At 40.6% G+C, this 15,639-nt stretch overlaps 1 protein-coding gene across 1 annotated transcript in view; it reads left to right on the top strand.

The window, feature by feature from the left end:
• Nucleotides 1-804: 804 nt before the first annotated feature.
• Nucleotides 805-15,639, top strand: part of asap3 (ArfGAP with SH3 domain, ankyrin repeat and PH domain 3) — a 49,914-nt gene continuing 35,079 nt past the window's right edge. Inside the window, exons 1-2 of the mRNA XM_046855428.1 lie at nucleotides 805-1,434; nucleotides 13,373-13,445. Coding sequence (XP_046711384.1) covers nucleotides 1,282-1,434; nucleotides 13,373-13,445 — 226 coding nt within the window. The 5' untranslated portion in view covers nucleotides 805-1,281. The remainder of the gene's footprint in view (nucleotides 1,435-13,372; nucleotides 13,446-15,639) is intronic.

The raw sequence follows: 15,639 nt of genomic DNA, 5'->3' as shown, positions 1-15,639 counted from the left end.
ATGGTACACAAACATTTTTGTAGCGTTGTACATACAATGTACATACTGTGTGGGATATTTTACGGATATAGAGAATATCTCTTTACATATATCGTTCCTTATACACCGATCAGCCAGAACATTATGACATTATAACATTATGAGCGCTGAAGAGAAGAACACTGATGATCTCTTCATCGTGGCATTTATTAGGCAGCAAGTGAACATTTTGTCCTTAAAGTTGACGTCTTGAAAAAAGGGAAAAACGGGCAAACGTATGGATTTGAGGGACATAATGTGATGTCTAGACGTCTGGGGCAGAGCATCTCCAAAACTGCAGCTCATGTAGGATGTTCCATCTATTAAAATAAAAGTGCTTCAAGGAAGGATCAGTGGTATACCAGCAACACGGACACGCCTATTGATCCACGCGTGGAGCAAGAATGGTCCGTGTGGTCCGATCCAACAGACAAACTCCTGTAGCCCAAACTGCTGATGAAGTGAATGCTTTTGATGCTCGATGGGTCACGACTGTTTTGGCAGCAAAAGGGGGACCAACACAATATTATGCAGGTGGTGATAATCCTATGGCTGATCTGTGGCAATAAGTTTATTCCTACTAACAAACTCTTAGTATAGCAAAAGACACGCCCCCTAAGGGTGGGCGTATGCGTTCCAGAGAGCATTTCATTGGACGAATATGATATAAAGACTGGATTCATCTGAACTCTTTGCAGCATTTGGGAAGTGAACAGATTTTTCAGAACTTAAAAAATAAATTAGACATATAAAAACAATAGGTACAGAAACACACCCCTTTTGAATTCAGGGACACTTTAACACACTATTGTGGTGGAGGAAACTGGATAACGCGGATTTTGTCGTCAATAAGAAGGTGTGTGTGAACAGTGGACATCAGACACAATCGACTTTTTGTGTTTTTTTCCCTCTCGCTCTGGCTAGGGACGACCCAAAACATTTCCACGTGACGTGATTTAGTTACGAGCACGCGCTCTTGCCGGAGAGGGTGCAAACACACACACACACGCACACATGCACATGCACACGAGCGCACGCAGCGGTCGGTGGCGTGAGTGAGACGTAAGTGAGACGTGAGAGTGGAGCGTGCGCGCGCCTCTCCCTACTGCTGCGCACTTTCGCACGCGGATTATGTGCCTCACGTTCCTCGTTCTTTTTACCGTGGAAATGGATTTTAATCAAGGGCTCGTGCTCCGTGATTAATTGATAAATTGGATTGAATGAAAAGAAAGCGAAGGAGGGAAAAAAAGTTTGGACTCGTGCATGCATTTTTGTTTACCGCTCGAAGCCATGCCGGAGAAACTAAACATCTCGGACTTCGTCTCGTTGGCGAATGAGGACATCACGTCGCCGTCCACGTCGTGCTTCCTGGAGAAAATGAGCGACTGCCGGAGCACCGTGACCGGCCTGGAGGAGGTGAGTTAGAGCGCGAGCTCGCGGCACCGAAAGTCGGCGGCGCGAGCGTTTACCTGTTTACCTGTCCAACACCTGAGACGCAGAGAAACAGACTGGAATGTTTACAGATCATAAACAGCACCCGAAACGAGGTCTGAACTAAAGAGGAAAACAAATACGGATGATTACCTTTAAAAAAAAACAAGTGTATAAATAGATTTGAAGTTGTTGTGGCTAATTTTAGAGACCAAGACTTTTCATAAAATAAATAAATAAAGCTAAACGGTGCAGACGTTAATTATATATACAACCCTAGACTTACAGAGACCTACATAGACTTGCATAAACCTACAAAGACTTGCATGGAATTATTTGGACCCAAATGTGCTTGCAGTAACTTACATGGACCTGCATTGGCATACATGGATTTACTTTGAATTGCATAGACCTAGATGGGTTTACAGTAACTTACATAGACCCACCTAGACTTACCTTGAATTGCATAGACCCAAATAGGCTCACAGTAACTTACATGGATCTACATAGAGCTGCATAGACTTACACTAAATTCCATAAATCTATGGGTTTACAGTAACTTACATGGACCTACATAGAGCTGCATAGACTTACACTAAATTACATAAACCTATATGAGTTTACAATAACTTACATGGACCTAAATAGACTTACACTGAATTACATAAACCTATATGGGTTTACAGTAACTTACATGGACCTAAATAGACTTACACTAAATTACATAAACCTATGTGTTTACAGGAACTTACATGGACCTACATAGAGCTGCATAGACTTACACTGAATTACATAAACCTATATGGGTTTACAATAACTTACATGGACCTACATAGAGCTGCATAGACTTACACTAAATTACATAAACCTATGAGTTTACAATAACTTACATGGACCTACATACATTTACACTAAATTACAAAAACCTATATGGGTTTACAATAACTTACATGGACCTACATAGAGCTGCATAGACTTACACTAAATTACATAAACCTATGAGTTTACAATAACTTACATGGACCTACATACATTTACACTAAATTACATAAACCTATATGGGTTTACAGTAACTTACATGGACCTACATAGATTTACACTAAATTACATAAACCTATATGGGTTTACAGTAACTACCATGGACCTACATAGATTTACATAGATCTAGATGGACATACAGTGACTTACATAGAACAACATAGACTTACACTGACCTACATTTACATTTGCCATTTTGGCAGAATTCCTTTTCCAGAGTGACCTATAATCATCTTATTTATACATCTGAGCAGTTGAGGATTAAGGAATTGTTGCTGGGATGTGAATGGTGACCTTCCGAACAGAAGTCTAGAGTTTTAACCACTACGAAACTAAGAGTTTTTCCCACAAATATTTATATTGGCTTACATATACCTACATATATTACTTTAATTATACTTGTTTAGGCAAACTTACATTGACTTCATTAGCTTACATAATGCCCTGGATTTCCTTATTTACATTCCCATGCTAGGGTGTATCATTAGTGTTATGTAACTATATAATTATCAGTAGTATCCTGTAATATTAAACCAAAAACCAAACTAAACTATGTTTTCATTTTTTTTTTTTTAATTAGGTCACTGTTATTAGATTACATTGTTCCTCATGTAAATACTAATTGTGTGTACCTGATCAAATATTTGTTCATGATTGCTTTTGAGAAATGTAAATATTTTTTTAGTTTATTTTATAATTTTCATGTTAAACAGTCTGGATTTAAAATTCTCTATATTGAGAGGTTTAGTAGAGAAATCAGTAAACAAAGCAAAGTATTTTTGCTCTGTTTATAGCTGCATTTTTGCGGCATTTTGTGTATTTGATTGTCCGCAAACCACCTACGCCTACCTAGGATCTCTAAATCATCATTCCCTCACCAGCCTTTGTGAAATTTACTGCTTTCCCTCTGTCTGGTACAAAGTTCTGACATTGGAGACTCCTTCCATTGATAAATGTCTTCTGTTTTAGAACTAACTAACAAACTGCTCTTGATCCACTCCTCCTTTTGGGTGTAAACGGATAAACTGGTCTCTAGTAGTTAGAATGTACTACACCCAAATGGCTTCGCTTAAGATTTACGCCAAGTTAAATACAGACCAACGTGTCTCATGTCTTGTGTGTAATTTCAGGTTGTTCCTGTATATTCACTGCTCTTCCAATCAAACATCACCTAATCTTTAATAAAATATTTCTTAATGCTTTCACTATTCACCACAAATCAGGAGAGAAAAAGTTTGTAGGCATCTGACCGTACGATTGCTGAGTGCTTCTTTTTGTGTGCTTCCATTCCACATTGAGTCTCCATTTGCTGTTATAATAACCTCCAGTCTTCTGGGAAGATGTTCTATTACATTTGGTGGAGATTTGTGTGAGATTCGTTCAGCCACTGATGGAGGTGAGGTGAGGAGGTTCCTGGGGTGCAGTCAGCGTTCACATTCATCATGTTTAGTAGGGTTTAGAGCTCTATAGCAGGAGATCTTCCACTCCAACCCCATGTAAAGCAGATCTTCACAGTTCTGGCTTTGTACACAGGGGTATTGTCATGCTGGAACAAGTTTGGATCTCCTAGTTCAAGTGAAGGGAAAATTTCATTCTACTGCATCCTATACAAATGTATGTCTCCAACTTTGTGAGAACCACATATGGCTGGAAAAGTCAGCCGCCCCAGTGCTTTTGTTCTTATAGTGTGTTTGGTCAGTAGTAAAATATGTTTAAAATATGCTTTTTTTTGGCGTTTGATGTTTAGCTTGAAGGGAACACATTGTGTCTGAATGTGCAACAGTATGTATTGTATATTTGATCCCTGGCAACAGGAGAGAAAGAATCTCAATGCTCTGTGTCTGTCATTACTTCAGTTCACGATGGGGCCGTTGTGAAATGCGTACTGAGATTACCTGGGCTTAATGCACTGTGTGTGTGTGTGTGTGTGTGTGTGTGTGTGTGTGTGTGTGTGTGTGTGTGTGTGTGTGTGTAGTGTGGATCTAAAGCCTTCTCAAGGTTCTGTCAAGAGGGTGATATCTGGTGATTATAGAGTGTGTGTGTGTGTGTGTGTGTGTGTGTGTGTGTGTGTGTGTGTGTGTGTGTGAGAGAGAGAGAGAAGGTCAGCTGTTGGCTGGTGGTGTGAGGCCTGAAAGGCTGTTTAGGTTTGAGAGCAGCAGATTTATTTTTTTTTGTTTCATTTTGGTTAAAGCCAAAGAGCCGTTAATTAGTCTCTAATCTTAGTGCAATAACACAACACATGCAAACCAGAACATTTTGGGCTTTTTGGTTAACATGACAATCTACATTTTTTCGTTATATTATCGCCTTCAGTTGGGAAATAGAGAGTGATGCTTGTTATGTGGTTTATGTAACTTTTCTGTAAATTGAATGTAAGCTAAACATTTTTTTAGATTTGTCACTGCAAATTGCTGTGGGGGTAAAAGCTAAAAAATACAACAGGATATGCTTTAATACCAAAACCAGAATTTACCTCAAAGTGAGTGGTGCTTGTGCAAAATTCTTTACCGGACATTCATTCTGTCATTAAAAATCACACAAAACAATTCTCCTTTATGTGCCGAGTGTTTTGACACGTCACATGTCTATATTCAGCATTATCTTTTGTTATGGTGCGGTCAAATCCAACACGTGACGTTTAGCGACGTCGCTATATTACAACGCAAGCGACACAGAGAAGTGTTTTGTCACATGATTCTGGGTGGAAATCTGGAACTTGAGGTGCAGGCACGTGGCCAACTGCTGTACCATTTGCGTTACAAGTGAGTGCTTCACGTGGGTTTTTGGATGAACCACGGCTGAGCCTTGGTGTTGAATTTAATTCTGTGCTAAAGAAATATTGCTGTTTGTAATATGAAAATAATCACATTTGTTGTATTGGAATTAACAGTAATAATCATAATCATAATTGTCACCCACTTTGTGAGGTACACATGCCCCAAGCTCGACCTAGCTAATAACCTCTACAGACAAGCTAACAAGCTAATTCAGTCAGAACTTTCTCTCATGCATGCTACAAGGGCTTTGTTCGGTCTTGCACGTGTGTGTGTGTGTGTGTGTGTGTGTGTGTGTGTGGTGAGGAAAATTTTGTCACGTGAATCAGTGGAATTTCAAACCCAGCATCTGTTCTTGTGCCTGTTTTAATGCTAGTAGGAAAATGCTACATGCTAAATCTGTGGTGAAGCAGTAATAGCGACCAAAACGGTTAAATTCCCTTTAACTTTAACAATCCTATGGAATTGTGACTTAAACTTTTTTTTTTTATTTGTGTAATGTGGTTATTTTTTTTAACTTATACAATTTTACAACAATGACACACTACTGGGCCAAAAGTATGCAGACATCTCACATGCGCGCCGAACATCCTATTTTGTATCCAGTCCCCATTTTCCGTTATAATTATATCCTCCACTCATCTTTGAAGGCTTTGCAGATTTTGTGGCACGGCTGTGAGGATTCTTCAGCAGGCTTTAAGAGCGTTAGTGAGATCAGATGCTTTAGTGAGATCAGATGGAGGCCTCAAAGTGTTCCTGATCACTGTGTTCAGGTGTTCGGTTAGACTGTGGAGGTCTTCCTGGAGCTGGCTTTGTGCTAGGAAGCATTGTCAGGTCGAAGGAGTTCAAGTAAAGGGAAATAATAATAATAATAATACTTCAGCATATAACAAATATTTTATACAATTACACTTCCATGTTTTTTTGCAACAGTTTGTGTGTGGTCAGGTATACACCTATTTAACTCGGGTTCGGGGTTAACTTGTGTGTGTGTGGGGATGTGATGGTGATGATCAATCTTAAAAATGGGCACAGCTGTAGGAAACGTAGATCAGTCAGACTGCTGTGTCTCTGTTACTGATTAGCGTTGCCTCAGATAAACCCTGATACGCTTGTTTGGAAGGAGAACGAGATGGCAAAAGATCCAAGGTTAATGCTCAGGGCTGTAAACAGAAAAGACGAGTCCTGGCAGCGTGGCTTTTATGGTGCAGTGAAAGGGGTTGAGATTAAGCAGGGCTTCCTGTCCACTAAACCCTACACTAATACATCTGATCCGGGGGATTATTCCGTTGAACCAACTGTCATTTGTCTGGAAAAATATAGGGTGTCACTCTAAATAGGAATGATCTTTTATTTTTTAGGAAAGGATCTGGAAAAGGTTATAAATCCTTCACTCCACACTTTTGTGTTGTGTTGAAACTTCTCCCTATGTCCTATATATTGCATTATTAGGGGTGTCAGCCATTTTGTAGTGGTGTCCAAATTCTGAGTGAACAACTTTAGTCCTTACTGTCATTCACTCGTTTATACATTCAATGAAAGTCGTCTTCTCAGGAAAAGCGGTTTCGCCAAAACCCAAGTTATCAAGACTTTTTTTTTATAACAGAATCTTATGTCCATATACTTGTTATATTCAATGTATTTTTATATAATGGTAAATAAACAACTACCAGTTGGTAAACAATTTTAAATAAAATGCCTGCTTGGGTATAAAAACATCTAAAATATTTTTATATTATTTTTAAATATATGTTAATAATTTTATTATATTGATTAAATTGAGTAATCAGTCAAATTGGCACAAATTAAAGTGATTATATAAAATTAAATAAATAGAAAAATTGTATTTACTCGTTTACATTCGTTAGACCCCATTTGGGTAATACAGGTGTGTGTGTGTGTGTGTGTGTTTTACATATACAATTTTCTAAATCAAGTATGATCTACTTAACTGTTCTACTTATTTCAGAAGACGTTAACAAATGTCTTAATTTTTTCCATCATTCACTCCCTAAATATGTGGAATTGTCAGGAATTTTATATTTGTTAAGAGAAAGTTTTGAAGCAGGACATAAACGCTAACGAATCCATAGCGCTATAAGGCTATGGAAAACAAATCGTATTTCCAGAACGGAGTCAGTAGTCACATTGACATTGCGCTAGCTCTAGTTTTTTTTCTGTATGTTTTCAAGTTTAATAATAATAAAAATGCACTCGAAGTGAGAGACGGAGACTAAACAAACTTGTGGTTCGCCACTTAATACGTTTCTGAGGCAACTCAGATGTCTCAAATGTTCTGCACGTAAATAGGATTGCATTTGTTGCATATGTGTACCGAACCAAAAGCCCTGTACCGAAAGATTTCAATACGAATGTGTACTGTTACACCTTTTCCTTCCATCCATCCATCCATCCATATACTCATACTCATACTCTGGCTGTTTCTGTTATTGACATAAACACCACCTAGAAAAATATGATGGAATGCTCTGGGTGTACGTCTCAAAACCTATTTTTATGCCATCCATTGTGTTTGTGGCTTGATACTAATAGTCAAGAAGCTTTTATTGTCATTTCAACCATATATAGTAGATGCAGTACACAGTGCAATGAGACGTTTCTCCAGAGCCGTGGTGCTACATAAAACAACCTAGTTACATAACAGAACACAGAGCTAAGGACTAAAGTAAGTGACCTCGCCACATAAAGTTCACCGTGTTCAACCTGGTGCAGAACAACACCGTGTAGGACCGGGATGTTTGAAATGAGTATTGAGTGCTTGTTTAAGTTCAGATTTGTAGCAGCTCAGTAACACACAGCTGAGTGAGTGTGTGTGTGAGTTTCAGTTCCAGCTCAGTTTTGTGTGTTGAGGAGTCTGATAGAGTGAGGAGTGTGTGTGTGTGTGTGTGGGGTCGTCCACAATGCTGTCGGCTTGGTTGTATGCTGTAAATGTTCGTGATAAAGGGGAAGAGAGACTCCGATGATCTTCTCAGCTGTTCCCACTATCCTCTGTAGGGTTATGCGATCTGAGACGGTGCAGTTCCAAAACCAGGCAGTGATGCAGCTGCTCAGGATGCTCTCAATGGTTCCTCTGTAGAACATGGTCAGGATAGGGGGAGAGAAATTGGCTTTACTCAGCATTCTCAGGAAGTGCTGCTGGGCTTGCTTGGTGATGGAGCTGGTGTTGAGTGACCAGGTGAAGTTTTCTGCCAGATGAACACCAAGGAATTTAGTTCTCTTAACGATCTCCACGGAGGATCCATCGATGATCAGTGGAGAATTGCCACTCTGTGCTCTCCTAAAGTCAACAATCATCTCTTTGGTTTTGTCAACGTTTAGAGACAGGTTGCTGGCTCTACACCAGGCTGCTAACTGTGGCACCTCCTCTCTCTATGCTGATTCATCATTCTTGCTGATGAGACCCACCACGGTCGTGTCATCAGTGAACATGATGTGATTTGAGCTGTGTGTTGCTTCACAGTCGTGAGTCAGCAGAGTGAACAGCAGTGGGCTGAGCACACGGCCCCAGTGCTCAGTGTGGTGGTGCTGGAGATGCTGTTCCCGATCCGGACTGACTGCGGTCTCCCAGTCCAGAATCCAGCAGAAGGTGGTGTTCAGGCTCAGAAGGCTCAGCTTCTTGATCAGGTGCTAAGGAATGATTGTGTTGAATGCTGAACTAAAGTCTATGAACAGCATTCGTATGTATGTGTCGTTTATTGTTCAGGTGGGTGAGGGCCAGATGGAGGGTCGTGGCGATGGCATCGTCTGTCAAGCGGTTTGGATGATACACAAACTGCATGGGGTCCAGTGAGGGTGGTAGATGGGTCTTGATGTGCCTCATGACGAGCTTCTCAAAGCACTTTATCACGATGGGGTGGATAGTTATTGAGGCACGGGGATGATGGTCGTTGGCTTGAGGGACGTAGGAACAACTTTGCTGCTCAGGGAGATGTTATAGATGTCCGTGAAGACATCCACTGGCTGTTCTGCACATTCCCTAAGAACTCTGCCGGGAATGTTGTCTGTTGTCTGTGCCAGGCATTGTTGACCCTGCATAGAGTTTTTCTCACTTCAGCTGTGGATAGAGTGAGCACCTGGTCACTGGGAGGAGGGGTGATCTTCCTCGCTGCCACGCTGTTCTGCACCTCAAACCGGGCGTAGAAGTCGTTCAGCGCATCTGGAAGGGAGGCATCACGGTCACAAGCAGGTGAAGTTGTCTTTTAGTTTGTGATTGCCTGGTTGCCCTGCCACATGAGCAGGGTGTCTCCGCTCTCCTGGAAGTGGTCGTGGATTCGCTTAACACGTGTGCCCTTCACCTTTCTGATGGCATGGGGCAGTTCGGCCCTTGCTTTTCTTAAGGCCGTCTTGTCCCCTGCACTGAAGGCGGAGTCTCTAGACTTTAGTAGCGCACGCACCTTAGCAGTCTTTGAGATGGTCACGTCATGAATGCCGATGTAGCTGGTCACTGATGATGTGTACCCCTCCAAGTTGATAGAATTGGTTGCAGTTTTCCTGAACATATTCAAAGCAGTACCAAAGAGCAGACATGGACAGGTTTTCACCTGTTGGTCTTGAAACTGGTCTTGAACACCTGTTGGATCAGCACAACAGAGATGTGGTCTGAGATGCCGAGGTGGGGGCGGGGCTTCGCCCGGTATACGCCCGGGTTGTTAGTGTAAAAAACGTACAGTGTGTTTTCTCCTCTGGTTGCAAAGTCCACATTCTGATGAAATTTATTGTGCCAGGAGCAGATACTAATACTAATACACAGTATCACGTGGGTTATTGTGACATCTGACTTTTTTCCCCCCACCTGAGAATCTCACCCAGTCGCATTTGAGAATTTCCTGTTCCTGTTGTTTCTATACAACAAACTAGCACATATGCTTCGGTCCGGACGGAATTGCATGGTGTTGAAGTATGGAATGGTTGCCATTTTGGCTTTTTTCACCTGGAATAAGTCTCCAACCTTCCCTGCTGCAAAACAACCTGTAACCATTAAACTTCTACCTCCATGTTTGACTGTGGGGCTGAGGCAGTCTGCTCACATCTTCTCTCCTGTTCTTCATACTGTATGTCAAAGTTATTTTGTTAAAGACAAAAATGTCACATTTGGACTCCAAAGGACTTTTTATTCCAGTCATTCACTGTCCAATCGATGTGTGTTTTTGCCTTTTACAGAGTTTAAAGCATAGAAAAAAAAAAATACTAGGCGTTTCCACACTTTGAAAGGCGTTGTAATTGTTCCAAAATTTATAGTACTTGCTCTCTTTATACAATAGAGAAATACCGTCGTGCCAGCGGTGTGCGAGTGGAGGGCGGAGCCGGACTCTGGCACAGCTGTGTTCCCATATGTACGAATGATTTAAAACATTGTCTTTTATATTTAAATACAAGATTTATTTACTTAACATTTGAAAATTGCCCACCATCTAATACTCCTAATTGAGAATGGGACATTCTGAACAGACACACAGCACGTACAGAGTTAAACTCGACATGAACAAGTAGTATATGTTTACGCCAATAGTACCAGTTTATCATTTGTGTTTATGAATCTTTGGATCCAAACCTGCATGACCAGATTGCTCCATTTAAACAGACAAACACACCAGCTGGGACATGTTCGTTTTCTATTTAACACACACACACACTTTATTCACGACATGCCACTAGTCAGATATTGGGATGGCAGTTTCTTCCCCAATATTTTTTTCTGTCCAAACTTTTAACCCAGAGGAAACACCTGACTTACCAGGATTAAGAGGTTTTTTCCACAAACTGCTACCTCAAAGTGGAGGCACACAAGTGTATAGGTCTTTTATATATGCATTTGGATCCAGTAGCATGACATTTTCTCTTCACTTTAACGTGTTCCAGCATGACGGTGCCTCTGTGCACAAAGCCATCTCCATGAAGATATGGTTATGATGATTTAGAATGGAAGATCCTCTGCTATAAAGCTCCTAAACACCTTTGGAATTAATGTAAGCGCTGACCACCACCCAAGGCTTCTTCACCTCACCTACAGTACTTCACTGCCTGACCTTACTCACACTCTTGTGGCTTAATGAATTCTACACAAAATCCACCAACCTTTCTTAAACCTGGCTTACAAATCTACTGTAAGTGTCCATTGGTATAAAATGAAGCCTCAAACATTTGCATGTCGAAGTTTTATCTAGTTAAAACACAAGTGATTTTTTTTTTGGCTGGAAAAGTCAGGTGTTCCAATACTTTTGAACATAGTGTAAACATTGATATATTGCCTAAGGCTCAAAAATTTTGTGATAGGTGGACACCTGATCATCAAACCCATACGTGGTTCTTCTGCAAAGTGTTGCCACAAAGTTGGAGGCAATCAGTTGTCTTTTTTTTTTTTACCTTCACTGGAACAAAGAGTCTTACAGTCCATCCGGAAAGTTTTATTCCAAAACTGATTCTTTACATAATTTTCCTTAAAATTCCACAAACAATACCTCATTATGACAACGTGAAGGAAGTGTTTGAATCTTATATAATTAAATAATAAAATTAATAAATAATTATTATAATTATTATATAATAAAAATAATAAGTATATTCACAGCCTTTGATCAATACTTTGTTGAAGCGCCTTTGGCATCAATTACAGACTCAGGTATTTTTGAGTTTAATGCTACAAACTTGGCACACCTGTTTTTGGGCAGTTTCTCCCATTCTTCTTTGCAGAAGCTTCATCAGGTTGGATGGGGAGCGTCGGTGCACAGCCATTTTCAGATGTTCAATCAGGTTTTAAGTCTGGACTCTGCCTGGGCCACTCAAGGACATTCACAGTGTTGTTCCATAGCCACTTGTTTGTTATGTTGGCTGTGTGCTTAGGGTTGTTGTCCTGTTGGAAGATAGGGCATCAAGGACGTCTCTGTACATTGCTGCTTTCTACTTTCTTTTGATCCTGACCAGTCTCCAAGTTCCTGCTGCTGAAAAACATCCCCACAGCATGATGCTGCCACCACCATGCTTCACTGTAGGGATGGTATTAGCCAGGTGATGTGCGGTGACTGGTTTCCTCCAAGACATGACGCTTGGCATTCAGACCAACGTGTTCAATATTTGCTTCTCATGGTCTGAGAGTCTTTCAGGTGCCGTCTCGATACAATTCCGTCTCTGAGGTCTACAGACAATACTTTGTAATTCATGGCTTGGTTTGTGTTCTGACATGTACTGTTACTGTGGGACCTCATATAGACAGGAGTGTGTCTTTCCAAATCATGTCCTATTAACTGAATTTGCCACAGGTGGACTTTAATCAAGTTGTGGAAACATCTCAAGGATGATCAGTGGAAACGAGATGCACCTGAGACCAAATTTGAGTGTCATGGCAAAGGCTGTGAAAACTTATGTACATGTGAATTATTTATTTATTTTTTATATAAATTTGCAAATATTTCAAACAAACTTCTTTTACATATTATTGTTAGAATTTTGAGAAAAATACTGAATTTAATTCATTTTGGAATAAGGCTGAAACAGAAAATGTGGAAAAAGTGAAGCACTGTGAATACATTTTGGATGCACTCTAGATCTGTTCTTGCCTGTTGATGCTTTTGTTCACAAAGTAAACTAGATAAATACATGGTTTGAGTGTAGAAGAACTCAGATGTTCTGCACCTGAGCCCTGGCACCCTCAATCCCACCGAGGTTCTACCCCATACTCTTGTAGCTAAAAAGAAAAACCCTTACAGCTACTTTTCTAGGTCTAGTGGAAGCATATCACAGAAGAATAGATGTTGTTATAACAGGAAAACCTGGAATAAGATGTTCAATATGTTTATATGGGCATGATGGTTAGGAGTCCACATCTGTATCTGAAAGGCAATACCTAATACATATAGGTTATACAATCCAGATGGTAGACAACAGTGTAAGTGCGTTAATGGAACAGCGTGTGGTGAAGTTTCTTGTGTACGAAGGCGAGGATATTTAGAGGTCTTCGAGCACAGTGTGGTGATGAAACGCTCAGCCCCTCGTATTTTCCCTCAGAATTGTTGTCTATTAGTATGAGCTACAATTTATGTACAAATTCATCAAACCTCACACTTTGACCACTATTATATTTTTTTGTGTTCCAGACTCTGGAGCAGGACCAAAGCTCTTTGCAGAGGCTGAAGAAGATGGTGAAGGGAATCCACAGCTCTGGCCTCAGTGAGTGATTTGAGTTTCTTTTTACTTCAGAACATACTACTGCCGGATTGTTCATGCATATGAAATGTTAGCATGTTCACAATGAGAGGTATGTCGTACAAAACGAGTGACTGGTCCATTTTATTATCGTAACAGAGATCAGAATTTTGAGGGTTATACATGCATTTGCAATTTCATTTATGGTTTTTGGTGTCTAATATTTATCTCATTTGTGATAACACCTGAGAAGTTCAGGAGAGAGGGCCTTGCTCAAGGGCCGTGACGGAGGTAGCAGCTTGGCAGTCTTGGGATTTAATAATACCACAGTTACCACTTCCCCATAAATAAAACGCATATCTAGACCATCAGTGAACACTTTCTTTTGCTTATATATATTACAGTATCAGCTTTAGCATTAGAAGCTATAATATAGTACAGTCGTCCCCCCGTTTATCGCGGGAGTCACGTGCCGAAACCGACCGCGGAAAACGAATTTCCGCAATAAATAAAAAACCTAACAATTTTTCTGCCATAAAGCCATAAATCCTCCTCCCACACTTTTTAAACACACAGAGAAAACATTTGCAAGAATATTGCGAGATGAATTTTGTGTAAATTCGTAGAAATATCCCAGTTATATTGAGTACTGTAAAATACTATAGACTAGCCTATGCATAGTTTCTCTGCTTGTTTATTGGTTGAAGTGTTCAATTATGTCAAAAAGGGGCGGAGTTAAATATACACACGTCACTGCATTCTTTATTTTCATTGGCTAAATCTGGTGGCGTACGTCTTCAACTCCGCCCCCTTTTTTTTTTACACCAGAGGACACTACGACCAATAAATAAGCGGAAACCTACGGTTTCTTGAAATGCTACTCATTTCTTACGATGAAATCAGGACCAAAATAGTTATGTGCTAAATTGTAAATCGTGGGACTGCGAGATTCGAACCGCGATAAATCGAGGGGGACGACTGTACTATTTTCCTACAATTATATCAACATGTCTTAAAGGACATTTAAAGTCTTTGCTCATTAAACTGCATGAATAACAGTGAATAACAGTTTTGCACGTTTTCAGCATCTGGACAGTTATTTTCTTCATATACAGATTCTACTCTCTGTGCTGCTGCAATACGTGAATTTACCACTGGGATGTATAAAGTGATATTTATCCGTCCGTCCCATAAATGCTATAGTGTGTCCATATACACCCTTTTAGTGCCGACATCAAGATTGCGTCACAGCTTTGACTTTGAATTTTAGCGAGTTTGACATGGGCCAACTTGTGACGTCTAGACGACTGGGTCAGAGCGTCTCCAAAACTGCAGCTCTTGTGGGCTGTTCCTGGTCTGTAGTGGTCAGTATCTATTAAAACTGCTCCAAGGAAGGACCAACAAACTAGCAAAACTTAATAGCTGGCAGTCAGGGAAATCTTTTTTTTGCCACCACCTAAGCTCCGCCCACAGAAAAGTCACATTTACTTGCTGCATGCCAGGATCTGGGTCTGTACACAAGAATGCAGAAATCGCTGTCCAACCTGGGGTTCTTCAAACCGTATAAACATGACGAATCAGTGTAGAAAGATGGGGAATGCCTGCTTTAACTAACAGCTACGTAAACTATCCAATCCAGGAACTTTATTAAAAACAAACCATATCTCTATCCCTTTTTCTCTCTGTCTGTTTTTGAACCTGACCTGTGTTTCTGGGAAACGGACCATTCGTCAGAAATTCTTCATTTTTGGGAAGCAGTTATATTATGAGTCACAGTGCTACAGTTTGGCTTTAGACCACTAAGCCACCCCCCACCCCTTTCATTACCTCCTTTAATTTTTTTTAACACTCAGCCTCCCTCTGTCATTTCCTCATTCCCTTTCTTCCCCATAACCAAACTCAGATGGTTTATTCCGGTAAGAGTCCCCCAGTCAGGGAGGCCCCAGTTTCCTGGCCTCATTTGGTCCAAAGCCCCCAACACCCCCAGGGTATCTGATGGAGCTCTGAATCACTCCCTCCCACTTTTTTCCTTTGACGTTGCCCTGTTTTTAAGCTCCATCCATCATTCTTTGCGCTGCGTGTGCGAGAAAGAGGGCATGACCCCGCTGAAGATTCCTTCTTGTACGCATGTTTTGTCGAGGTCTACCTGTGATTCATGACTGGAGTCAGAGGTCCCATTGTGCAAATATTTTTCTTAGATATGTGCAACATATTAAAA

This window comes from Silurus meridionalis, chromosome 8, assembly GCF_014805685.1.
Source record: "Silurus meridionalis isolate SWU-2019-XX chromosome 8, ASM1480568v1, whole genome shotgun sequence".
In the NCBI taxonomy this organism is placed as follows: domain Eukaryota; kingdom Metazoa; phylum Chordata; class Actinopteri; order Siluriformes; family Siluridae; genus Silurus; species Silurus meridionalis.
This window is presented reverse-complemented; position numbering and strand designations above follow the sequence as displayed.